General features: G+C 48.5%; 5 protein-coding genes across 5 annotated transcripts; 4 read left to right on the top strand and 1 right to left on the bottom strand.

The window, feature by feature from the left end:
- Window positions 1-3,831: 3,831 nt before the first annotated feature.
- On the top strand, window positions 3,832-12,147 carry F5J12DRAFT_895738 (uncharacterized protein; the record flags this gene model as incomplete). The annotated part of the gene is made up of 37 exons (XM_051747861.1): window positions 3,832-4,012; window positions 4,065-4,513; window positions 4,565-4,872; window positions 4,923-5,031; window positions 5,081-5,116; window positions 5,165-5,190; window positions 5,404-5,521; window positions 5,587-5,603; window positions 5,654-5,681; window positions 5,736-5,748; window positions 5,805-5,847; window positions 5,903-6,338; window positions 6,393-6,448; window positions 6,507-6,568; window positions 6,618-6,647; window positions 6,697-6,880; window positions 6,935-7,000; window positions 7,055-7,098; window positions 7,149-7,575; window positions 7,634-7,786; window positions 7,842-7,878; window positions 7,944-8,105; window positions 8,163-8,246; window positions 8,304-8,319; window positions 8,372-8,861; window positions 8,909-9,257; window positions 9,317-9,512; window positions 9,563-9,983; window positions 10,039-10,425; window positions 10,475-10,731; window positions 10,781-10,844; window positions 10,905-10,918; window positions 10,963-11,074; window positions 11,129-11,268; window positions 11,321-11,475; window positions 11,534-11,856; window positions 11,904-12,147. The coding sequence occupies 37 exons, from the start codon at window positions 3,832-3,834 to the stop codon at window positions 12,145-12,147; spliced, it is 6,237 nt and encodes a 2,078-aa protein (XP_051597169.1).
- Window positions 12,148-13,219: 1,072 nt separating this feature from the next.
- Window positions 13,220-18,524, top strand: F5J12DRAFT_331158 (P-loop containing nucleoside triphosphate hydrolase protein). The gene is made up of 29 exons (XM_051738932.1): window positions 13,220-13,593; window positions 13,644-13,951; window positions 14,014-14,122; window positions 14,174-14,209; window positions 14,258-14,270; window positions 14,325-14,424; window positions 14,486-14,615; window positions 14,681-14,697; window positions 14,750-14,777; window positions 14,832-14,844; window positions 14,901-14,943; window positions 14,992-15,057; window positions 15,107-15,434; window positions 15,489-15,660; window positions 15,711-15,740; window positions 15,790-15,973; window positions 16,027-16,092; window positions 16,148-16,191; window positions 16,242-16,363; window positions 16,411-16,667; window positions 16,726-16,757; window positions 16,808-16,877; window positions 16,933-16,969; window positions 17,035-17,196; window positions 17,254-17,337; window positions 17,397-17,950; window positions 17,995-18,131; window positions 18,182-18,343; window positions 18,395-18,524. The coding sequence occupies exons 1-28, from the start codon at window positions 13,414-13,416 to the stop codon at window positions 18,202-18,204; spliced, it is 3,345 nt and encodes a 1,114-aa protein (XP_051597168.1). The 5' UTR covers window positions 13,220-13,413; the 3' UTR covers window positions 18,205-18,343; window positions 18,395-18,524.
- Window position 18,525: 1 nt separating this feature from the next.
- F5J12DRAFT_331427 (uncharacterized protein) lies at window positions 18,526-20,828 on the top strand. Its single transcript, XM_051738935.1, has 9 exons — window positions 18,526-18,820; window positions 18,879-18,995; window positions 19,125-19,511; window positions 19,568-19,824; window positions 19,874-19,937; window positions 19,987-20,006; window positions 20,052-20,154; window positions 20,209-20,594; window positions 20,684-20,828. Exons 2-9 carry the CDS (start codon window positions 18,934-18,936, stop codon window positions 20,698-20,700), a joined length of 1,296 nt encoding a protein of 431 aa, XP_051597167.1. The 5' UTR covers window positions 18,526-18,820; window positions 18,879-18,933; the 3' UTR covers window positions 20,701-20,828.
- On the top strand, window positions 20,829-21,458 carry F5J12DRAFT_331160 (uncharacterized protein). The gene is made up of 3 exons (XM_051738933.1): window positions 20,829-20,914; window positions 20,962-21,082; window positions 21,130-21,458. The coding sequence occupies exons 2-3, from the start codon at window positions 21,003-21,005 to the stop codon at window positions 21,383-21,385; spliced, it is 336 nt and encodes a 111-aa protein (XP_051597166.1). The 5' UTR covers window positions 20,829-20,914; window positions 20,962-21,002; the 3' UTR covers window positions 21,386-21,458.
- Window positions 21,459-21,640: 182 nt separating this feature from the next.
- F5J12DRAFT_895735 (SPOC domain-like protein) lies at window positions 21,641-24,977 on the bottom strand (the record flags this gene model as incomplete). The annotated part of the gene is made up of 15 exons (XM_051747860.1): window positions 21,641-21,655; window positions 21,715-21,874; window positions 21,928-21,953; window positions 22,009-22,499; window positions 22,551-22,632; window positions 22,691-22,772; window positions 22,824-23,002; window positions 23,060-23,275; window positions 23,349-23,924; window positions 23,983-24,043; window positions 24,104-24,275; window positions 24,343-24,474; window positions 24,569-24,623; window positions 24,751-24,906; window positions 24,957-24,977. 15 exons carry the CDS (start codon window positions 24,975-24,977, stop codon window positions 21,641-21,643), a joined length of 2,424 nt encoding a protein of 807 aa, XP_051597165.1.
- Window positions 24,978-25,122: the final 145 nt, after the last annotated feature.

Here is a 25,122-nt window from a genome sequence, read left to right as displayed (position 1 = left end):
GTACATTGGCACACATGTAGTACACCAGGCATGCTCTGTCACTGTCTACAGCTCCCACCCCATGCTCCAATGCTGAACCTGAAAATGCAATGATCATCCCTGGGTTGTATTGCAGCCACAGATTCAACATTGGAATGACAAAGTCCAAGGGTGGGTCATCACCCATGGTTACCAGCATGTCATACCATGGATCCCATCCATTGATATCCCTGTGGTAACAAGTTTCCTGATTCACCATCACAGACATGCTGCTATACATGGAGCTCCATATCGGCAGTATGGAGCTCATATCTGAATCTGCCCACTGTTCTGCCTGTTTGCCAATGCAGATCAATGCTTCCCTGCCATCTGCATACATTCACAGATGGATGACATGCAGGATCGCAGATAACAGGGCATTGGTGTTGGACATTTGGTCAACCCATTCCCTTGTAGAAGTGTTTTCCATCCTGGATTTGAGCAGCCATGAGGCTTCCAGGAAGCCATTTTGGGGCTTCAAGACAGATGAGCACTTTATTCACAAGGAAATAAATGATCACCCACCCCATGACCCTGTTGAAACCATGCACCATGCCTGTGGGGAAACCTTTATGCTCTCCTGCAGTGGTTCCCTCAGAAGATGAAGGCAGTTCCATATGTCAGCCTGCCATTGCATCAAGTCAGTAGAATATGAGATTCTGCATTCCCTTACCCTTCTTTTTGGGCTGAGAGCATCTGGCAAATACCAAATGCAGATGGTGTTTGAGTCAGTCACCAGAATGGATGGCTCAGTCACTTCCATGTATCTCTCAGCAGCTTCTGCATCACAGGTTTTTCTACCCCAATTTTTTCCTGACATTGACTGCAGAAAGATGAAAACTTCCATTGCACCATTATGATGGACTTACTTGGGCAACAATAGGCCTGTGAGATTACTGACAATATGTGATCTGCTCCACATAACACCAGAAATGGAATCAATATATCTGGAAGGGCACAAGGTCTGCTGAATACCTCCTCTTGAAATCTGGCTTTCATGTATGATGCAATGCAGTCTGTTAGTTCCATTCACCATCTGTGGGGGGTTTTAGACATGTCTTGCATAGTGTTCATGCTTGGGGTGGATGAGGTTGGAGTTGTATAGTGGGTGAGCTGCTTGCAGCTTGTTGGAAAATTACAGCATGTCGGGATGCTTGCCTCAATATTTTGCTGTGATCTGATCAATATGTTGTGACACTATATGTGCTATTGGTGTTGGGCCCATCTTATGTTGCAACAGGGGTGGATCTTACTAGACAGACCTGTCCTTGTTTTATGGCAATATAAAATATATTACTGAAGGGCCTGTCCATAAGTTATGACCATATAAATAATACTGCTGAAGGGCCTGTCCTTATGTTGCAACAGGTGTACATCTTGCTATGGACAGGCCTGTCTATATGTTGTGACAGGGGTATATTATCCCAAAGATGGGCCCTTCCATATGTTGCCAACTCTGTAATCTATCATAGATGGGCCCCTCTTTATGTTGTGACCCTATAAAGCATATGATGGGTGGGCCCATCCATATGTTGCAACCTTCTTCATGATACAATAGGTGGGCCCATCCATGTCTTACAGTAGCTTAGCATACTTACTTGGTCATGGGCCCATCTATATGTTGCAGCATCCTTACCCTCCACAGGCCCTCCCATATGTTGTGGAATTGCATTTACGGCCCCATACATATGTTGCTCTCACTATAGGCCCTCAGGCCTGTCCATGTGTCATGGCTAATCTATTTAGATGAGCCCATCATGGGGTCTATATAAGTGTTGGCATTTTGCATGCAGGCTACCTATATGTTGTGACTAAATGGACTACATGGGGTCCCCTACAAACCAGGTCCAACCCCCATACCCTCCCTTCCACACCCTCACTGTCTTGCCAGAGAGTGTCTCCAGCTGTGGCTCCCAACAGCTATGAACACATGAGTAGCAGTGGGGACAGAACAAGGTGGCTCACACCCCATCCCAGAGGAACAACTGAACCATATCCTGGAAGTCATTCAGGCCTCATGGGCAGAAAGAACCAAAGAAGCTTATGGAGCTGGCCTACTAACATACCACATATACTGTGACATGCACAACCTCCCAGAACAGCAGCATGCCCCCATTTCAGCCACAACACTGCTCACTTTCCTGTCCAGCTGTGTGGGCTCCTATTCCAGATCAGCCCTGGTGAACTTTGCAGCAGGCCCATGTGCATGGCATTTATTGCATGGCCTACCCTGGAACATCAACCAAGAGGAACTCTGAGCTATACAAGAAGGAGCTTCACACCTAGCTCCACCTGCATCCAAATGCCCTCCCTGTGAGCCATTCAAAGTCAAAACCCTAGAACTTTTTCACTCATTCATGGATCTCAAAAATCCCAGAGATGCTGCCATCTTTGTGTGTTTAACCACAGTTTTCTACTGTGTAGGCAGACTCAGAGAGTTCACAGTAACATCAATCAAGCATTTTGACCCAGTGAAGCACATCACTCAAGCAGACTTGAAACATCTCCATGACCTCAATGGCCTACCAGTCACCAAATTCTGCATTCCTTGTGCCAAAACCTCCCCATGAGGAGAGGACATTCAATGTGCACCTGTGGAAGGCATCACAAACCCCATCAAAGTGCTAGAGAACCACTTTCGAGTCAACCCCACCAATCCCAGTGCACATTTATTTGCATGGAAGCACCCCACAGCAGGCCTATGCCCACTATCCAAATCAGAGGTCACCAAGTGCATCTTGGTGCTAGCCTCTGAACATAATCTTCCAAACCTCAGAGGACACAGTCTAAGTATAGGTGGCACACTTCACTACTTGCTCTGAGGCATTCCCTTTGATGTCATCAAGACAATCAGGCATTGGGCAGGAGACTCCTTCACATGATACCTACATCAACATGCAATAATACTAGCACCCTACCTCAACAATAGGCCCACTCTCCTGGAACACTTCATGAGATACACTATGCCCCCAGTGCACTAATCCAGTTTTTACCCACACAAGTAAGCAGCCATCTCCTTTTTCCAGGGCTCTGAGCTTCACTGTTAGTGTTGCTGGCTCCTAACTGATGGGTCACAGCTCACTCATTGCCTTCAGATACAGTGCCTCCTCTGGGCTGGAAAACCCTTTGGGTTTTCACCCATCTCCCCTTAGTCTCCCTAGATACCTTCCACAGTTCTCTGGCTTGTGAGTCTTGTCATTAGCACACACCCCTACTCCCCCCTGTTCACTAGCATAGCATTGAAGCACATGGAGTACTTTGACAATCATGTTTTTTATTTTTTCATTAATGATGATGGCAAAAAAAAAAAGTACTTGCATCAGGAAGTGAAAAAATGGTTTAAACCTGTTTAAACCCATCACTGACTGGTCATGACTGCAATTCTGTCATTCCCCATTTCTCTGATGTGGAGTGATCACAATCAAGGTCTGCCATTGGCCATTTCCATTTTGACTTTGGCATTTCAGCATTGGGCATTCCTTATTCAAGTATGATTGTCCAGCTTTCCATACTGCTGTTGCTGCTGGTGCAATGAGGTCTAGGATTTTTCGGGGTCCTGGTCAGGGTGCCACACGGAGTGGAGTCAAGAAGCAATAGGGTTGTGGGTTACAATCGAGCACAGCTTCAAAGATCCATATCAGGTATTAGCCTGCGCAGTGCTGAGTTTGACCCCATTCATATCAGTAACACGAGGTGAAGGTCGCGTCAGCTTTGTGGGGCTATATATCACATAGTCCCTTTCAACGGTGGGCTACCATCTGCCCCTTGACCGGCTAGTGCTACCAGTGAGCTGTTGGCTACTCCGTACCCACCATGGTGCGCGTTGTAGATCTTTCTTTGTTCTCTGCAGAACGTCTGGCACACCCTGTTGGGCTTGCTGACGCGCTTCGTCACCTCGAGCTGTTGTTAGTAGTCTCCAACACGGATGACGCTGTGGCACAGATCGTCCGTGAGTTATCGTCTGTCCCGGGCCTCTTTGGTTTCCTTATTTCGGGTAAGCAAATGTTCGTCTGCGTAGAAATCCTGCTCACATGAATTCTGACTAGCTTGGCCCAACTCGAAAAAGCTGGTCGACCGTATTTTTAGCGCCTTTCCGAAGGAACCAGCGCTTATACCGCAGTCCTTCGTCAAGGATCTATTGTTCAAGATATCCCATACTTTGTTCTCTATTCCTCCCGACCTCCTGTCTACTGATCTGTCCAAAAACATTGGCCAGTTCAGGCAATACGTGGACAATGTTTTGCCTGTCCTGGCCATGTTGTGCTGTGCGGATTTTGCCAGCGAAACTTCTGTCACAGAAGAGCATGCTGAGTTAATAGACGACATCCCGTTCTTCAAGCAGAAAGTAAAGAAACAGCGACGGAGGGTCAAGCAAACAGCTGCGGCTGTTGATCCTGCCCTGTTTTTCAAACTTGGGGTTCCTGTGCCCACTACGAATGAAGCAGCGAGACGAATGGCCAACGACATCGCGGAGAGGTTAAAATTGGTCTTAGACGTGAGTAACCTTCCTAAACCGTCACGACTTGCCGTTGACTTCTCTCGACAGTCCTATCTGAGTGCACTCTCAAGCCCTGAACTTGCGATGCCCCTGAAGAACGCCTATGTTCAACTTTTATCTGATCACAGTTCCAGCGAGCGTCCTCGAACTGTAGTGAAGCCATCCACCTCCGTTGTCGTGGAAACTCAGCCGTCAGCGTACCCAACGGTTCAGCCAATGAAGGCTGCCTTGTACTTCGATAATGCAGACGGTTTCGGGGAATGGAGAATTCTGATCGGGACGAATGTGACGAAGAAACTGAGAGAATTCCGCGAAAACGACCGACAAAAGTTCAAGATTGTAGTCAAGAAAATCAAGTATGTACTCTATCACTTCCTTTAGTTATTGTGTGGTGACACTGGCGCAGGGAGCTCTCCCATGGACGGTTTTCAGATGATAACCAGAAGAGATTGGATGGAGCCCGCTCCGGCGTGCCTATTTTCGAGGCAAAGATACAACAAGACTTGAGGATTGTGGTATGGGTTCCCACCTCGTGTCTATTAAAGTTATTAATGTGGCATGAAGTATCAAATCGATTGTGTTTCGGACCATGAGGGTGAAGTAAGTGAATTACCCGCTTCCCTGTCCCTTGTGCTCAAATGGTTTCAGATCGAACGACAAGGTAGTCCTTACATGTCCGTTATATGCACACATACTTATTGGGTTTACGTGAAGTCGTAAGGATATTTGAGATGTGCACTCACACTCAGCCCAATCACATTTGGGATGCAATGAATCACCACTTGTCTGGCAATGGCAAAGAGTATATACAACGGTAACTTGACCTTCTCTATGCTGACAAAAGAAACTCAAGTTCATTCATCTCACCGTTGCAGATGCACGTACAGACACCCACCCGTCCATCCCGGAGATAATGTGTTCTTGCCTGCTGTATTCCCACCCGAGGTACACGATGTAGTCGTCAAGCCTCCACCGTTGGTCCTCGGAGACAAAGAAATGGACCAAGTGCGTCCATTTATTTCAGCTTCTTGCTGTCTTCCTTCACTACGGTTGTTGACGTTTGACTACAGCTGCACTCGCTCCTTGTGTACGTCCTAATGCACATGAGTTCACTGTAGTTCATTGACACCATGGTAGCCTTGAAAAATACATCACCTTCTCCCAGGTGAGCATGAATTGATCTGCCACCTCTTTGTTATTTCACAGTCGTGCTGTGTAGGCCCTGATCAACGGTTCGAGAAACACTATCCTTCCTGATGATCCAGCCCAGACGATAACCTTATTACAGGTATAATTGCGAGGAAGAACGTCCAGCATGTATTTGAGCTTACGTTGGTGCATTTTCTCTGATCGCTTTACTTGCCTAATAGCCTTTACAGTCCACAGGAACGCAAGATCGTCGATTGTACTACATCGTGTTATGTTTTGGGTCGAAGTGGCACGGGGTGAGCCGATTCTTATGACCGAGATCGATGGAATGCTCATTATTCGAAGGAAAACGATAACCATGTTGTTTAAGATGCTGGGGATTCAGAGGGCATGGCAGCTTCAATCTGAAGGCTCTGGCATGCCCCGGCCAAGGCAGATATTTGTTACGAAGTCGCCGGTCCTCGCAAACAAGGTAGAGGAGTATTTCGTTAAACTCCTGGAATCCCTCTCCCTGGCAGGATATACGCTGGAAGAACTGGCAAGACTGCAGCCAAGCAACATGGATCTGGAAATGGTTGATCCTGACGATGTCCCGGACACGCAAAATGGCATTCCACAAAGATATAGTGAACTCGAGGACCACCACTTCCCTTTATTCTTAACATTTGACCGGGTGTGTATTGTTGATCGTATTCGCTGAGCTCACCGCTCATAGCCAACTCCATAGTTGGCGAGGATGATTGCAGCGGATATCTTGGAGGCAGATCATCCAGAGGCTAAACAGTATAGCAAAATTATTCATGCGGTCTCAAGACCCGGAGGTCCTTGACTCCTTTGTTAGCTATGACACTTTTGCCAACACGTATTGGCCACACTTCCCTCAGCCGCTTACGAAGGGTCTTGGTAAAGTAGTTGGTTTACCTGCATTCTCTATGACTGACGCGGCGTTCAGATCCATGGTTGGTGTTTGGGGAGATTGTGGGTATGTCCATCAGTCTCGGTGGTGGCCCCCTAATGTTAATTTATAACAGGCATCATCAAAGGCTCAGAAAAGTCACTTGGATTCGATGACGGGATATTGGATAAGAAAACTTACTGTGGCCTCCCATCACGCTCAAACCCGACCTTCTCCGGTCAAAGAGAACTTGTCTATGCTGTATTTGAAGCCTACTCCAAGCTGAAACGTCAGCGCCAACATCATGATGTTGCAGACAGGTTTGTTTCTGGTTGTCGAGGAGTACAGCGTGATCTTCATTGATCCATCACAAGGACACATGCTGTTCTTAAGACTCTACTGGGTGCTACATCGCTCAAAGGGCGCCAAGTAGACTATCTGTTTGTGCATCCTTCATATCTGTGAGCATGTTGCTGATGAGGATCGGGCTGCAGTTATGTGGACGAAGCTCAGGACAATCTGCTCATAGATGCTCTTCGTATGTTTTCCATGTCTAACAATTGGGGACCACGGTTGAGATGTTTGTAGTTTTGAGACTTATATGTTGCAATCCGGAAGGCCTGTTCTGGGCAGGCGATACTGCTCAGACCATCTCTGCAAGCAGTTCGTTTAGGTTTGATGATTTGAAAGCATTTCTACACCGTATCGAGGTGGGTGGTCTTAATTCTGTAACATCCACCAAGCTAAACGAGATTCAGGTGGACCAAACCTCACATATGGTGAGGGAGCGGCGAATTGCTCCACCGATGTCATTCCAGCTTGCGATAAACTACCGGTCCCATGGCGGCATAGTGAACTGCGCACATTCAGTGATCGAGTTGATTTCTCGCTTCTGGCCGAACAGTATTGATTCCCTCCAGCCTGAACATGGCATCGTCGACGGCTTGAAACCGGTGTTCTTCACGGGATGGGACAAGGATGCTATCGGTTACGAACAATTCCTCTTCGGTGCCCCGTATGTAACTTGTTTCGTTCAGTTGAGGATTCCCCACTGACATGGTCCCGCCATAAAGTGGCAGTCACATTGAATTCGGCGCACAGCAGTGTGAGTTGATCTTTCTAGCATCATTTACCATTCTTTACGCAAAGGTTACAGGCATTCTGGTACGAAATGAAAAAGCTCGGGAAAAGCTCCGACAGCAAGTGGGTGATATTGGACTTATCATGTGAGGCGGATTAACCATTCCATTTCTAAACCTTGCTGAAGGCTGACTGTGGCAGGACACTTTATGAGAGCAAAGGGCTGGAGTTCAATGATGTAGGTGTCTATCCACCCAGTATCTCCTTTCTGCAGCATTGGGTGGTGATCTTCGGAATTCCCAGGTGCTCCTTTACAACTTCTTTGAGGACTCAAACGTGGATCTATCTCGCTGGCGTCTGGTGCTGGCCGCCATAAACAGTGGGTTTGATGGCCACAGTCCGTGCCGGCCACAAGCGCCATGTTTCGAAAGGAACGAAAGCAGATACGCAGGGGTATGCGGTGAGGTATGTAATTGGAATTACTTCTGCTGGTTCATTCCGTCAGATAACGCCTTGTTCTAGTTGAAACTCTTATACGTGGGGATTACAAGAGCACGTAAGAATATGTGGATTGCCGACAAGTCTGACAAGGCCGAGCCTATGAGAGTAAGGAATATCCTCTCGAATAAGCCGTCAATGCAAGAAAGCTGACGGTTATGATAGATATTCTGGACGTCTCGTTCTCAAATCCACAACTGTAGTCCCTGGAACTGATGTTCCGCATCTGGCAGTCTCTTCGACTCCTGAAGAATGGGCAGAATCAGGTCTCTGGTTATTCCATCACAGGCGATACACGCAAGCGATGCATTGCTTTGGCCGTGCCGAAATGCCCCGTGAAGTGAGGATTGCTGAAGCATACCATTTCCGAGAGCTTGCTCGCGCAACCGTGGGGGTGGCGCTAGCCAGCGAGCAGCGGCAGGCGTTCGCCAAGGCTGCAGACGCATTTGACAAATGTGGCAGTGAGACACCTGGTAGGCTGAAGCTGCGGTACTACCATACAGCTGCGGAGTGCTACGTTCGTGCGGCTGACGACCGTAAGGCGGCGGATGCATACCTGAATGCTGAGGCGTACGAACTAGCAGCCAAACGCTACCGCAAGGCCGGCATATTCGACAAGACAGTTGATGTTCTCAAATCCTACTCGAAAAAGATGTCTCCTGATTGTGCAGACGAGTTACTCAAAGTATGTCGGTTGTACTACTGTAGCAAGGATGACGAGAAGTGGGTGGTCTGCTTGTTGTCGTGAACGCGAACTTAACATTCTGTAGACCGCCGTCGTCTCTTTTTTCCTCCTTTGAAGAAGAGTTAGACTTCCTTGAGACCTATGGCCTCGATGTGGCACTTGTGGTTCTCTACGAGTCCCATGGAAAATACGTCGAAGCTGCAGAACTGCATTTGAGTGAAGATGAACCATTGGATGCGATCGGAGTACTTCTCAAGGACAAAACCAACCAGCATGCCATGAGGCGCGCAGCGGACATATTACTGGACTGTTTGTGGAAACATTGCTCATTCGGAGTGTCGCCAAAGGAGTTCCATGCTGGGATACCGAAGACCCTTATCTCCTTCAGTCATCAGCTTCCCTTGAACCTTTTGTCGCCTCGAGCCCGTGATGAAGTAAGTATCGCCTGCTTGCTCGGAGTCATCGACTAAATTTCCGCCGTCCAATCATTCAGATCAAGATGTTCCAAACTGCTGCTGCAGAAGAACCTGACCGTGTAGCGCTGGAAACGTTGGCAGAATCCTTCATCGAGCAGAAAGACAACGCTGCAGCTCTTTGGTGTCTCAATCACGTTTTTTCGTGCCTACTCTCCGGTGGAGGAGTTGGTGAAGTTGGAGGACTTCGCCCTAATTCCTCCGAAAATTCTACACGTATTCTCATTTGCTCTACACCGTTGCCTCTCACAATGATCCCGTGGGAGGACGCGGTCTCAGAAAGTTGTTTGCAATAACTCAGCTTTCGGACGATCAATACGATGTACAAGCGGGCTCCTTCATTTTGGCCACCCCAAGCACGGTGTCTACTAGCAATGACGAGCAAACAAATGGATCGCAATACACTCACGGGCAAGTCACCAATGCGTTGAAAGATCGCGTACGCTCCTACCTTCGCCACCAAGTCGATACCGAGACTCGACTTTGCTATAGCGCGAAGATCTTTTCTCAGTGCCTCCTTTACAGTGTCATTGGCTCCTGCAAATATGGAAAGTGCAAGCAACAGCATGTCTCACTTTCCTCTCTGGACTCCACACAATACAATGCACGTGTTGGAATTCATCTGCAGCAAATTCGTATATTGCAACTTGTATATTCCGCATTTCCCGAGATGCGGGAGCAGAATTCGTAAGTAGCTTTGCGCTTATAGTGTGTTCGTGGGTTGATCATTTTTGTGATATAGCGTAAAAGGGGAGATTGCCGACTGGATAGCCCACTTATACGAGGCATTCTTCCCACCTTTCCGTGCACAAGGGTCTCTTGCGGATCTCAAGTGGTCAAGCATCCAAGGAGCTTCTGACGGCATCCGTGTTGTGAGACATTGGGTTCGCGATGCTATTTATGCTCTAGAACCTCGATATTCTGCCGACTTCCTTACCGACATACTAAGGCTGATTAAGCTCAGCTCGGTATTTGGTGAAAGTGACGCTTTGCAGAACGCTAATTGCGTGCGGCGATACCGCCCCAAGGCATTCTTCCGCTATCCAGGTCGTTACATTGTGGAAGACATGATTGAGTCCAACCAATCTGCTACCGAAGCAAGCATTTTTGTGGGCATCCTTGGGCTTCGGTAAGATTTCTGCTCCTTTTAGAGTTACGCTTTATGACCTCTGTCGTAGCCACGCTATTCGCACTAACATTCAAGTGAACTTGTCTGTCCTTTGTGACTGCATCGAGGAAGTGTTCAGTGCTTACGTGATAACTCTTCGTCTCAAAACTAACCCCGGTGCGGGCTCGCTGCACGACGTCGTTCTACCTCGGAGTTGGTTAGTCCGGAACAACAAACTCGATGCACGTAAAGATGTCACGAACATCAATCACTTCTTGAACGATATACAGTACCTCTTGGAAAAGCTACGGTCTGACAGTACAGAAGGTTATTTTCTCACCGTTCGAATAGTTACACACCCTAACGTCAGGTGCAGAACATCTCTGGTTGTTGCACACGAACGTTACGCCTGTTCACCGAAGTATATTCATCGCACGGATGTGAGTAATTCAACGGTCGTCCGTCCCGTCGCGAAGAAACTAACAATAACCCAGCTGTAGAATGTTGTGTCTTGGTAGGTAGTTTATCAAGAGTTTGGACTCGACTGACTCCCTTTAGCTTCTTATAACTGCCCTCCTCTTTCGGTCGACCTAAAAGGGAGGATTTCAAGCATCATGAACAGATTGAGATCAAACGACCCTGCTCGCCCCACACCATATATCTACCGGCAGTGCGTATCGTTGCCGTTCTCCACATCCCAGTGATGAGCTCACTACTATTGTAGCTATGCACAAACAGCACGCGACGATTATCTACACGTAATAGTTGCCTACGATGAGAATCATGCTATACCGAATCTCGTTCATCTTCGTTGCAAGGGCCATGCAACGAGCCTTGAGACTAGCCGCCTCGCGACGCGATCGCGTATCCAGGAACTTGATTACAGTCGACTCGACTGAGATACCAACTCTCTTAGCGTCTCCCCTGATTGTCGCACGCTCCCAACTCCGTGTGGAAGCACCGGTTTTCGTGCCTCGGGCCGGAATTTCACTCCAAACAAAACCAGCTGAGGACCACGTTGATCTATGTCTCGAGATTGACTCTGCACAACTCGACAAGCCTGTAGGAGATGTAGGAGGTCCTCCCCTCGACGATGATCAGGCCGCACCTGGCTGTTGTTGGTACGGAGGAGGAAGAGTCTGCAGCCGGCTTAATACAACGTGTCTACCGTCTGCACCGTGAGAAACAGAGGCGGCTGCTGGAGAGACCTACACTCGAGGCAGAGAGATCTGCCATATATGCCACTTGTCTAAAACACGCTCAAGATACCGGAGTTGCGCCAGGGTTTTATCGCCTCCTGTACTTGGGACCCTTACCTCATTTGCTTCTGGCCCTCAGAAAGGGAATCACCATGGCTACGTTCGTTAGAAACACGACAAAAATTCCTGGACTATTATTGAAAGAAGGTCACGAACGCCTGGAAGAACTCGGACGTAATAGGAGTGAAATATCGTGAGTCTTAATACTCTACGCTTGCAAGCTTTCTCACTTGCTTGCAGGTCGACCCTTAAACAAGGGCACGAGCTGCTGAAGAAGTTGAGTCCTGACTCGCAGTTCCATAAGAACCGTGACATCGGCGCTCTAAAGGACGCAGTGCTACAAGTCAAAGAATTTCTGCACAGAATCCCAGGCGGTGCGAGGGGGTCGCCGGAAGAACTGAACATCGCATACAAAGCAATTGTCGCAGAGAAGCACGTTCCAAAGGAGAAACCATCCCTCAATGTCGAGGATCTCGATCCATAGGAATACTGACCAGGACCTGTATAAACGAAACGATTCCTGATGGCATGGAAGATTTGAAACTGTACCTATAGGCTACTACCCCGAGGATATCCTGCTGTATTGAATTGATAACGAATGTCAGATCGCTCCCATGTAAGCAACGTTCTCGATGACACGGGATGGTTGGTCAGTGCTCAGTTGGAAGCCTCGAGAGCACGGCTCGTTTTCGTCATCCGAATTAGTGAAGAAAAAAAAGGGTAGGCTCTGTACTGCCTGAGGATCAGGTCACGCTTATCGGAGAACTAGGGATCAAGCGCTCGCCTACGGTCTAATAGTTGCTAGGCGTTGACGGACGTCCGTTGTGGGAGGGCGACGGAGTGGTAAGATTTAAATGTGCCACCGACATAGTGAACAGGTATCAGGTGGCGGTACTGGGGGCTGCAGGGGCGAGAGCCGGCATCGCCCCAAGAGCACGTTTCTGGTTAGGTCGTGTGATGGCTCTCTCAGACAACTTTCATGCTTAGAGAATGGCGGAGACTCACTTAAGTCGTTCTCGGATCTGCGCTGGCTGAGTCGGGAAAGCTTCTTCCCCGCAGCCAAGCACAGCTTTGGGGGTTCAAATCAAGTAGCCATGGCGCTGCATTGGGTTGATTCTTATCAGCTGAGGGTTCTGATAAGCTCAGGACCTGGTTCTCAGCGGAACACGAGGTTGTGGCATTGTGGAACTCGGAATACATCAGTCCCTTCCACGGTCTACTCCTTCCACAATACCCACCATGGTGCACATTGTAGACCTCTCTATGTTCTCTGCCGAACGTCTGGCACACCCTGTTGGGCTTGCTGACGCGCTTCGTCACCTCGAGCTGTTGTTAGTAGTTTCCAACACGGATGACGCTGTGGCGCAGATCGTCCGTGAGCTTATTGTCTGTCCCAGACCTCTTTGGTTTCCTTATCTCGGGTAAGCAAGTAACGTTCGCCTGCTCAGAAATCCTGCTCACATGAATTCTGGCCAGTTTGGCCCAACTCGAAAAGGCTGGTCGAGCGTATTTTCAGCGCCTTTCCGAAGGAACCAGCGCTTATACCGCAGTCCTTCGTCAAGGATCTATTGTTCAAGATATCCCATACTTTGTTCTCTATTCCTCCCGACCTCCTGTCTACTGATCTGTCCAAAAACATTGGCCAGTTCAGGCAATACGTGGACAATGTTTTGCCTGTCCTGGCCATGTTGTGCTGCTGCGGATTTTGCCAGCGAAACTTCTATCACAGAAGAGCATGCTGAGTTAGTAGATGAAGACATCCCAGTTCTTCAAGCAGAAAGTAAAGAAACAGCGACGGAGGGTTAAGCAAGTAGCAGCGGCTGTTGATCCTGCCCTGTTTTTCAGACTTGGGGTTCCTGTGCCCACTACGAATGAAGCAGCGAGACGAATGGCCAACGACATCGCGGAGAAGTTAAAACTGGATTTAGACGTGAGTAACCTTCCAAACCGTCACGACTTGCCGTTGACTTCTCTCGACAGTCCTATCTGAGTGCACTCTCAAGCCCTGAACTTGCGATGCCCCTGAAGAACGCCTATGTTCAACTTTTATCTGATCACAGTACCAGCGAGCGTCCTCGAACCGTAGTGAAGCCATCCACCTCCATTGTCGTGGAAACTCAGCCATCAGCGTACCCAACGGTTCAACCAATGAAGGCTGCCTTGTACTTCGATAGTGCAGACGGTTTCGGGGAATGGAGAATTCTGATCGGGACGAATGCGACGAAGAAATTGAGGGAATTTCGCAGGAGCGACGGGAATAAGTTCAAGATCGTAGTCAAGAAGATCAAGTTCGTGCTATGCCATTTTCTATGCTACTTTCCTTATCGGTTGTGTGGTGACACTGGCACAGAGAACTTTCGAATGGCCATTTTTCAGATGATAACCAGAAGAGATTGGATGGAGCTCGCTCTGGCGTGCCCATCTTTGAAGCGAAGATGCAACGAGATTTGCGGCTTGTGGTACGAGTTTCCATCCAGTGTTCCTAATAAAGCTATTAATGTAGCACGAAGTATCAAATCGACTGTGTTCCAGACCATAATGGCGAAGTAAGTGAATTACCTGCCTCCCTGTTTCTTGCACTCAAATCATTTCAGATCGAGCGACAAGGTAGTCCTTACATGTCCGTTATATGCCCATATGCTTACTGGGGTACACCTGAAGCCATAAAGATATATGAGATATGCACCCATACTCAACTTAATCGCATTTGGGATGCGATGAATCACCACTTGTCCGGCAAAGGCAAAGAGTATATACAACGGTAACTCGACCTTCTTTACGCTGACAAAAGGAGGTAAAGTTCGTTCATCTCACCGTTGCAGATGCACGTACAGAAACCCACCTGTCCATCCCGGAGATAAGGTGTACTTGCCTGCTGTATTCCCACCCGAGGTACACGACGTGGTCGTCAAGCCCCTACCACTGGCCCTTGGTGACCAAGAAATGGATCAAGTACGTCCATTGATATCAGCTTCGTGCTGTCTTCCGTCGTCAAGGCCACTGACGTTGAACTGCAGCTGCATTCCCTCCTCGTGTACGTCTTGATGTGCATGACTTCTCTGCCGTTCACTCACACCATAGAGTAGCCTTGACAAATACATCACCTTCTCTCAGGTAAGCTCGAGCTGATCCGTCTTGTCTTTGTTCTTGCTCAGATGTGTTTTGCAGGCCCTAATTAACGGTTCGAGAAATGCTACCCTTCGTAACGATCTAGCGAAGATGTTGACGTTTTCGCAGGTTTAATTGCGATGAAGGACGTCCAGCATGTATTTGAACTCAGGTTAGTACATCTTTTTTGGTCTCTTTACTTGTCCCAATGCGTCACTAGTCCACAGGAGCGCAAGATCGTCGAATGCACCACATCATGTTATGTTTTGGGTCGAAGTGGCACGGGGTGAGTTTATTGTGTGACTGAGATCAGTATGACACTTATTATTGGTAAGGAAAACAACAACCATGCTCTTTAAGATGTTGGGAATTCAGAGGGCATGGCAACTTCATTCTGAAGGCTCTGGCATGCCCCGACCAAGGCAGATATTTGTCACGAAGTCTCATGTCCTTGCAACCAAAGTAGAGGAGTACTTCGTGAAGCTCCTGGACTCCCTTTCACTGGCAGGATATACGCTGGACGAGCTTGCAATGTTGAAGTCGAGAAACATGTACCGAGGACTGGTTGATAATGACGATGTCCCGGATGCTCAAAGTGGCATTCCACAGAGATATAGTGAACTCGAGGACCACCACTTCCCTTTATTCTTAACGTTTGACCGGGTGTGTATTGTTGATCATATGCACTGAACTCACCGCTCATAGTCAACTCCGCAGCTGGTGAGGATGATAGCAGCAGATATCTTGAATACAGATCATCCAGGGGCTGAACGTGCAACAAGACTGTTTGCGCGTTCCCAAGACCCGGAGGTCCTTGACTCCTTCGTTACCTATGAAGTTTTTGTCCACAGGTATTGGCCCCGGTTGGCTCATCTTACAAAGTGTCTGGGTCAGGCCGTTGGTTTACACAGTAGTCCCTGTGACTGACAAGGTGTACAGATCCATGGCCGGTGTTTGGGGAGATTATGGGTATTTCCGTCGATTTGAGTGGTGTAGCCGGAGTACTAATTTACAACAGGCATCATCAAAGGCTCAGAAATGTCACTTCAATTTGATAGTGGAACGCTGGATAAGAACACTTACTGTAGTCTCTCATCACGCACAAACCCCACGTTCTCTGATCAAAGAGAATGTCTTTATGCTCTATTCGAAGCCTACTCCAGACTGAAGCGTCATCACCAACATCACGATATTGCAGACCGGTTTGTTGATGTCGTCGAGAGGTATCACATGATTTTGATTGATCTATCACAAGGACACATGCAGTTCTCAAAGTTCTACTAGGCGGTACGCCGTTGAAAGGGCCTCGAGTGGATTTTCTGTTCGTGCTATTTATCGTGTCAACAAACAGGCTACTGATGAAGATTTGGCTGCAGCTATGTAGACGAAGCACAAGACAACTTGCTCATAGATGCTCTTCGTATGTTTTCATGTGTGGCAATCGGAGACTACGGCTTGAGATGATTGTAGTTTTGCGCCTTACATGCAGCAATCCGGAAGGCCTGTTCTGGGCAGGTGATACTGCTCAGACCATTTCTGCTGGAAGCTCGTTTAGGTTTGACGATTTGAAGGCATTTCTATATCGCATTGAGGTAGGTGGCAAGAGTCGTGCAACGTCCACAAATTACACGGCATTTAGGTGGACCAAGCCTCCCACGTTGTGAGGGAGCGGGCTGTTGCCCCGCCGGCATCATTCCAGCTTGCCATCAACTACCGGTCCCATGGCGGCATAGTAAATTGCGCGCACTCAGTGATCGAGTTGATTGCACGCTTCTGGCCGAATAGTATCGATTCCCTCCAGCCCGAACGTGGCGTCGTTGACGGTCTGAAACCGGTTTTCTTCACTGCATGGGATAAGGATACTGTTCGTTATGAGCAATTCCTCTTCGGCACATCGTATGTAGTCTCTGTTGCACTTCAGTTCAGGATTCCCACTAACGTCGTTCCACCATAGTGACAGTCACATTGAATTTGGCGCAGACCAGTGTTGGTTGATATTTATGCCGTTGTTTGCTATTTTCACGTAGAGTTCACAGGTATTCTTGTACGCGACGAGAAGGCTAAAGAGAAGCTCCAACAGCAAGTGGGTAATATTGGAGTAATCATGTGAGGACGATTATGCGTCTGATATCTGAACACTGCTGATAGCCGATTATGGTAGGACCCTTTATGAGAGCAAAGGTTTGGAGTTCAATGATGTGGGTGTCTATCCATGCAGTGCCTCCTTGCTGTATCATTAGACGGTGATCCCCGGAATTTGCAGGTCCTACTATACAACTTTTTCGAGGATTCAACGATGGATCTATCGCGCTGGCGTTTGGTGCTTGCCGCCATCGATGGTGTAGTCGAGGGCTACAAACCTTGCCAACTACAAGCGCCTTGTTTTGAAAGGGATGAAACCCGATATGTGGGATTGTGTAGAGAGGTGTGTAAACGAAACCACTTCTATTTGTCCACTCCGTCCACTAACGCCTCTTCCAAGCTGAAGCTCTTATATGTGGGAATAACAAGAGCACGTAAGAACATGTGGATTGTCGACACATCGGACAAAGGCGAGCCTATGAGGGTAAGGAATCTCTTCCAGTGATTCATCGAAAACGACGGAAACGCTAATGGTTATGACAGATATTCTGGACATCTCGATCTCAAATCCAAATTTGTACGCCTGAGACCGATGTCTCACATCTCGCTGTATCGTCTACCCCTCAAGAATGGGCAGAATCTGGTCGCTCGTTGTTCCAGCACAAGCGATACACACAAGCGATGCATTGCTTTGGGCGTGCCAACATGCCCCGTGAAGTGAGAGTTGCCGAAGCGTACCATTTCCGAGAGCTCGCTCGCGCAACAATTGGGATTGCTCTGCCGAGCGAGCAATGTCGAGCGTTTGCCAAAGCGGCAGATGCGTTTGTCAGTTGTGATGGGGAGGCACCTGGTGAGAAGCTGCAGTACTACCGTGCAGCTGCGGAGTGCTACGTTCGCGCCGCCGAGGATCGTAAGGCGGCCGATGCATATCTGAGTGCTGAGGAGTATGAACTAGCAGCCAAGTGCTACCGCAAGGCTGGCATATTTAACAAGACAGTCGATGTTCTCAAATCCCATTCGGAAAAGATGTCACGTGAAAGTGCGGATGAGTTGCTTACAGTGTGTCGACTGTACTACTGCAGTAAGGATGACGAAAAGTAGGTGGTCTGCTTGTCGTGGACGTGGACTTAACATCCTACAGACCACCGTCGTCTCTTTTCTCCTCCCTCGAAGAAAAGCTAGCTTTCCTCGAGACTTATGGCTTGGATGTCGCACTTGCGGTGCTCTACGAGTCTCAGGGAAGATATGTCGAAGCTGCAGAACTGCATCTGAGTGAAGGTAAACCTTTAGACGCGATCAGGGCATTTCTCAAGGACAAAACCAATCAGCATGCTGTGAGGCGCGCAGCTGACATATTGCTGGGATGTCTCTGGGAGCATTGCTCATTCGGAGTGGCGCCAAAGGAATTCCATACGGGAATACCAAAAACCCTTATCTCGTTAAGCTATCAGCTCCCCTTGGATCTTTTGCCTCTTCGAGTCCGTGACGAAGTAAGTATCGCTTGCTTACTCGGAGTCTCCGACTGAATTTCAATTATGTAGATCAAGATGTTTCCAAACTGTTGCTGCTGCTGAAGAACTTGACCGTACAACGCTGGAAGAGCTGGCAGCAGTCCTTCATAGGGCGGGAGGAAGATACGTCTGCCTCTTGGTGTCTCAATCACGTTTTTTTCGCGTACTACCTCACCTCTTTCCTGCAACACTGGAAGAGTTCGCTACTCTTCCTTCGAAATTTCTACACGTGTACTCTCATTTACTCTACGAGGTTGCGTTCCATAATGATCCGGTGGGAGAACGTGACATCAGAAAGCTTATTCGGCATAACTCAGCTTTCGGACGGACCAGTACGATCTACAAGCGGGCTCTTTCATCTTGACGAACCACAAACGCGGAGTCTACCTACCTAATGATGCACAAGCAGATGCACCATACACTCATGGGCAAGTCACCGACGTTTTGAAAGAGCGCGTGCGCCTTCACCTCCGCCACCAAGTCAATGCTGAAACCCGGCTTTGTTACAATGCAGAGATCTTTTCTCCCTGCCTTTCTTTTGTTATTAATAGTTCCTGCAACTATGCGGGATGCAAGCAACAGCATGTCCCACTCTCCTCTCTGGACCCCGCACAATACAACGCACGGGTTGGTATTCACCTGCAGCAGATGCGTATATTGCAGCTGAAGTATTCTGCATTTCCTGGCATGCGAAAATGGGAAGGGTAAGTAGCCATCGCGCTTATAGCTTGGCCGCTCGCTGATCACCTTTGTGCTACAGCGTAAAAGAAGAGATCGCCAACTGTATAGACCACTTATATGAGGCGTTCTTCCCACCTTCCCATGCGCAAGGTTCTCTTGCGGACCTTGACTTGTCAAGTGTCGAGAATTCTTATGACGGCATGCGGGTAATGAGAAACTGGGTTCGCGGCGCCATTTATTCCCTGCATCCTCGAAAATCTACAGACTTCCTCACGGACATACTACGGCTGATAAAACTCAGCTCAGTGTTTGGTGAAAGTGATGCTCTACGGAGTGCTAATTGTGTGCGGCTCTACCGCCCCGTGGAATTGTTCCGCCATCCAGGTCATTACATCGTGGAAGACATGATCTACTCCATTCAATCTTTTAAAGAGACGAGCATTTCTGCGGGTATTTTTGGCCTTCAGTGAGAGTTCCACTCTTTTCGTTGCCACACTTGCTGAATCCTAAGCGACATTGTAGGCACATTATACGTAATAACCACCGAGTGAACTTGTCAGTTCTATGCGACTGCATAGAGGAAACACTTAGTGCCTTTGTGATAACGCTCCGGCTTAAAAATAACCCCGGTGCGGAGTCGCTGCATGATGTCGTTCTACCTCGTAGCTGGTTAATTGGGAACAACAAACTCGATGCACATAAAGACGTCAGGTTCATCAATCACCTACTAGACGATATACAATATCTCCTTGAAAAACTACGATCTGACGGTGCCACAGGTTATTCTTACACTAATTAATCAATAGGACATGCTGACGTCTGGCGCAGAAAACTTTTCGCTGATGTACAGAATTGTTACGCCCATTCACCGCAATATATTTATTGCGCGGATGTGAGTAATATAGGGGTTATCCAGTTGCTCAAAACTAACAATACCCTAGCTGTAGGACGTTGTGTCTTGGTGGGTAGCTTTTCACGAGTCTGGACTCTACTAACCTCCCTTTAGCCTCTTATAACTGCCCCCCTGATCTCGCAGCCAGGATTTCAAGCATCATTACCAACATGAAATCCAATGACCCCGCTCGGACCACACCATACATCTACCGGAAGTATGTAACTTCGCTATTCCGCACACCTCAGTGATGACGTACCAACTGTCGCAGATATACACAAGCAGCGCGTGAGGATTTCCTGCGCGTGATAGTTGGCTATGATGAAAATCATGCTATACCAAATCTTGTTCATCTTCGTTGCAAGGGAACGAGGCTTCGGACCAGCCGCTTCCCCACGGGATGGCGTATCGAGGAACTTCATTACAGTCGACTCGACGAGATACCACCGCTTCTCCGGGTTTCCCTACGCTCCTTGCTCCGTGTAAAAGCATCAGTTTCCGTGCCTCAGCCCGGAACCGCCCCCCAGACGAAGCCAGTTGAAGATCAAGTTGATCTATCCCTCGGCATTGAACATGCTAAGGGCCACGGGCCGGTTGAAGATGTGCAAGACACTCTCCCCTACGGTGATCAACCCGTCCAGACTGTTGTTGCTACTGGTGAGGAAGAGTCTGCAGCCTGCTTAGCACAACGTGACCCAGAAGGCCAAATTGACCTACCACTTGAAACTCAACCTGCGAACTCGAAGACCCACGATCTTGTTGAAGACATGAAAGATCCTCTCGACGACGATCAGGTCGTACCGGCGATTGTCGCTACGGACAAAGAAGAGTCTGCAGCTCGCTTAATACAACATGTATACCGCCAACACTGCCAAAAACGGAAACGGCGGCTGCAGAGGACCGCGCTCGAGAGAGAGAGATCCTGCCATATTTGCCGCTTGTCTAAAGCACGCTCAAGCTTCCGGGTTTGCACAAGGGTTTTATCGCCTGTTGTACCTGGGACCCTTGCCTCATTTGCTTTTAGCCCTGAAGAAGGGAATTTCCATTGCTACATTCATTAGAAACATGACAAAAATTCCTGGACTATTGCTAAAAGAAGGCCACGGGCGTTTGGAAGAAATGGGGCGTAAGAGGAGTGAAATATCGTAGGTCTTAATACTCCACACTTGCAAGTTTTCTCACTTGTTTGGAGGTCTACCCTTAAACGAGGGCATGAACTGCAGAAGAAACTGAACCCTGACTCCGAATTCCATAAGAAACGTGACATCGACGGCCTGAAGGATGCGGTACTGCAAGTCAAAGAATTTCTCGACAGAATCCCAGGTGGTGAAAAAGGAGCCCCGGAAGAACTGGATGTCGCATACAAAGCTATTGTTGCTGTGAAGCAGGTTCCAAAGAAGGAGAAACCGTCGCTCAATGTCGAGGATCTCGATCTGTATGAATATTGAATCGCTGAGATGTATTAGGAACATTTCAATTTGTACTATAGGCTACTATCCCGAGTTTATCCTGCTGTACCGAATTGATAACTATGGTGATCGCGTTCGAAAGCGAGACTGGAGATACAGGTTTTCATACTTATTACGAGACCAACTTACAGAAGCAGAATACAGAGAACCGTACGAAACATGGCCAGGAACCAGTACTTGACCCATATGCGAGAGACAAGAATGTAACAACTTTGCAGGGGAAGTTGTCCTTCTTCACCTTTGCATGAACTTTCGCAGGAACCAAGTTCAGCCTCGTTGCTATTGCAATTTAGAAGTAGAAAGCTTACTGCTTCGGCAGCGGACTCAGACACCTGAGAGATCCCGCCAAGTTCCTCTGCCTCCGATGAACTGATGAGGCTGATACTGCGTCCCAACTTCTTCAGCTCAGACCAGAACGCCTTGTTTCCCGTCTCCGCGGAACAATCGTTCTTTAAACCCTTCAAAATACTGGAAAATTGGTCGCATGAGGTTTGACGAAAGCTAACAAAGGAATCACTTACTCATTCCAGGCATCGACCTCGTCCTCCTGAATAAACCTTGAATCACATCTTCGTCGCAACTTGCAAATCGCATCGACTCACCTTCAAGCACGTGTCCCTCAAGACACGAAGGCACTCTATCATCTCATCTTTCCTTCTCCATGCAAATGGCCGCTCCACAATCTCCCTTATCACCGTACCCATGTCTTCCACGGCCTTCGTAACGACATCTCCGCGTGAAAGATTCGTACGGAAATCTTTCAACGGGAACGTGTTACCAATGATGCGCCCAGGAGCACGCTGTGGGTTCAACTCAGGTCCTGGCGAGGCAGTCGGCGTAGGCAGACCAGGGCTGCCCCTGGGAATAGCCTTGGAGAGTGGCGATCCTTCGCCTTCAGACTCGGACTCTGTTTCTGAGTCTGAGGCATTCCGCTTTTTAGGTACTTGCGATGGGCCGGCCGGGGAAGGTGTGGGTTTCAAGGCATATGGCCGCTTCTTTGCAGGACTTTTGCGGTCGAGAAGGATCATATCCTCGTCTTCGTCTGCTGCGCAGACGTGACCATCCTTCCGTGCTCTTGGCGCTTTCTTTGGAACTGTGGAACTCAAATTCAGGTAGGCTTCATATGTGAGAACCTATCACGCACCTTCTTTGACCTTGAACACCTCCTTGCACGTTTCGAGGGATTGCTTCGCCCGCTTGAGCACGCGCTTAGGGGGTTCAAAGTACTTCGTAAGCTCAGGATGAGGCGGCGGCAACGGGCACATGAGAAGATCGGACACCGACCGCAGCATGGAAGAGAGCCTGCTTGGTCCGGTGTATAGCAGGGTTGTAAGAAAGGCGAGGGTCAAACCACGGTTGTCGATCTCTGTTGTCGTGATCGGCATTTTTTTTATCTCGAAACAATGTGCAAACTCACCCTTTTTCATCCTTCTCACCGGCATCGGATAGGTCCATATCGTCAATAAATTGGCCCATTGCTTCGAGCTGTTCCTCAGTAGGGAGGTAGGGATGCTTGGTGATACGTTCTCCGGTTCGTGACGTGAGAGTGGTTAGTGATGGAAACGTGTAGTGTCTGATGTCGTCCGCAAAGGGCAGCTGCATCGAATTTCCTCAGTTCCGGATAGGTAGCGATGAACCACGGAAAGCACATACTTGCACCCACAGAAATAAGTCCACCTTCGGCCATACCGTTGGGGACAACACACCCATCTTCGGTTCTGATCCATCAGTTCTCACCATCCGGGCAATTGCAAGAAAACCCTTTTCGAACATCGCTTGAACGACGGAGGAGAACGCGATTTGGTCAGGTGCTGAGGTCGGGTCGGCGAAGACATAGTAGACCTCAGAAAGTGGGTAGGAGCGATTGAACTGTGCAAAGTCCAGAGATACAACCGGTAAGCAATAGTACACGGACGATCCGAATATGCAGAACAGAACGTACGTTTTTCTTCGGGAAAAAACCGCAGATATCAATACCCTGTTGGGTTTGAAGTTTCGGGAAATGACCATCTGGACAAGGAACGTATGTCGACCCGTATTTGTAGCCGAGGACGAGTTGCTCCTTCTCGACCTTTTCAACGCGACGATCGCCTTTACCCTCTTGTTCTTCGTCCTCATCGAAGTCGGCTGAGGCTACTCTCTTGCTGTCGCCATCACCTTCAATCTGTGCGCTGTCGATGACATATTCCGTATGTCTCTTCAGCTCCCTGAATACTACCTTGCCTTTGTCATCTTCGTCGTCCTCATCCGCACCCTTGATGGGAGTACCGAAAAACCGTTTCCATCCGCCAGCTCTCGCCAAGTTTGTGCACTTAGCAACCTTAACGCTAATTTCAAGGGCCTCATCTTTCCTAGCTTCCACGTCGCCCAATCTTAGTGTGTTTGAAGCCAGTGCAGATTTGGTTTCTTTGATACTTGGGGATGTGAGGGAAAGAAGTGCATGTTCCAGCGTGCCCATGAGTCCAAGGTTGTTTGGAAGTGCAGACACAAGTTGTGCATAAAAAGATTCATTTGCGCGCTTCAGAGTACGATGAGCAAGGAGGGAAAACAAGCATGTTAATTCCGTTGTGACATACCTTGATCGCAGGTTTGTCCTCTTCATGATACGGTAATTCGTCGTCATCAAAATCTACACCACTACCCCAGAGCAGAGCATGAGGACGGAAATCCGCAATATATGCGCATCACCAGACTCACACGATAGTCAGGGAAACAGCTAAGATTGACATTCTCTTGACAGTCGCTTCCCAGTCTTCGATCTCCAATGGAGATGCACCGTCTGTGACAATGACTATTTTTCGCGTCCAGGTAGGCTTCCTCTGAAGATAATTATCTTGCGTTTCAATTCCGACTATCAGACCGTCGATGGCTGGAACAACTCGACATTCAGGGAGACCGAAACCTTCAAAGGAGAAAATGTTATCATCCCAACTCACCGTCTCCCGCAGTCTCCGAAGGCTTCAACTTGTCCAACTCCGCAAGCGTTTTCGCGCTCGGGGTGCATATTGGGATGTACTCAGACACATGTTCGTATCCGCCGTGTTTCTCGTTGATTATGTTATCCGTTCCTGTTTGTCGGTCACATATGATGAACGAGATGAATAACCCAAACTCTCCACGGATCCGCCACAGCGGAAGAAGGAGAGGGAAAAAAGAGTTCACCTTCGGAGCCAAACACTATCACACCACACTGGTCGGTCTTGCGTCCATTATATATCTAAACGAACAAGTTCACACATGCGCCAAATACAACGAATCGATATAGAAAGGACCGAGGCGGGCGAGGGCGGGAGGGAGGGAGCGGGAACATGGCAAACCCATAACGACATTAACATAGAACATACCATTTCTTGTATCTTCAGCTTCACAAACTGCAACGCCCACTCCAAATTAGACATTTCAACGTTTCTCGACTCGCCGTCAGGTCCAGGGGCTTGCTCCACCGTCCTCGTCGCCCCCATAGAGGGGGACAAATCGACGAGAAACATGGTTACAGAGTACTAAATGTCCAGTAAGCAACCAGCACCACAAGAAATACCGACGACCTTACTCCCGCGCGTTCTGCTGGCATCGTTGGTGAGTGACTGTGGATGGGAAACAGGAAGTATTGCCTGGCAGGAGGCACGTCGCGTCACACTTCATTAATGGTCACGTGATACGCGTGACTCGAGCCCCTGAATGGCCAGCGCATACAACGTCCGAGTCATGACTCAATA

This window comes from Pisolithus orientalis (assembly GCF_024613125.1).
Source record: "Pisolithus orientalis strain OTSU chromosome Unknown F5J12scaffold_32, whole genome shotgun sequence".
NCBI lineage: Eukaryota > Fungi > Basidiomycota > Agaricomycetes > Boletales > Pisolithaceae > Pisolithus > Pisolithus orientalis.
Note: the sequence above shows the minus strand (reverse complement) of the source record. Positions and strands in the feature narration are given on the sequence as shown.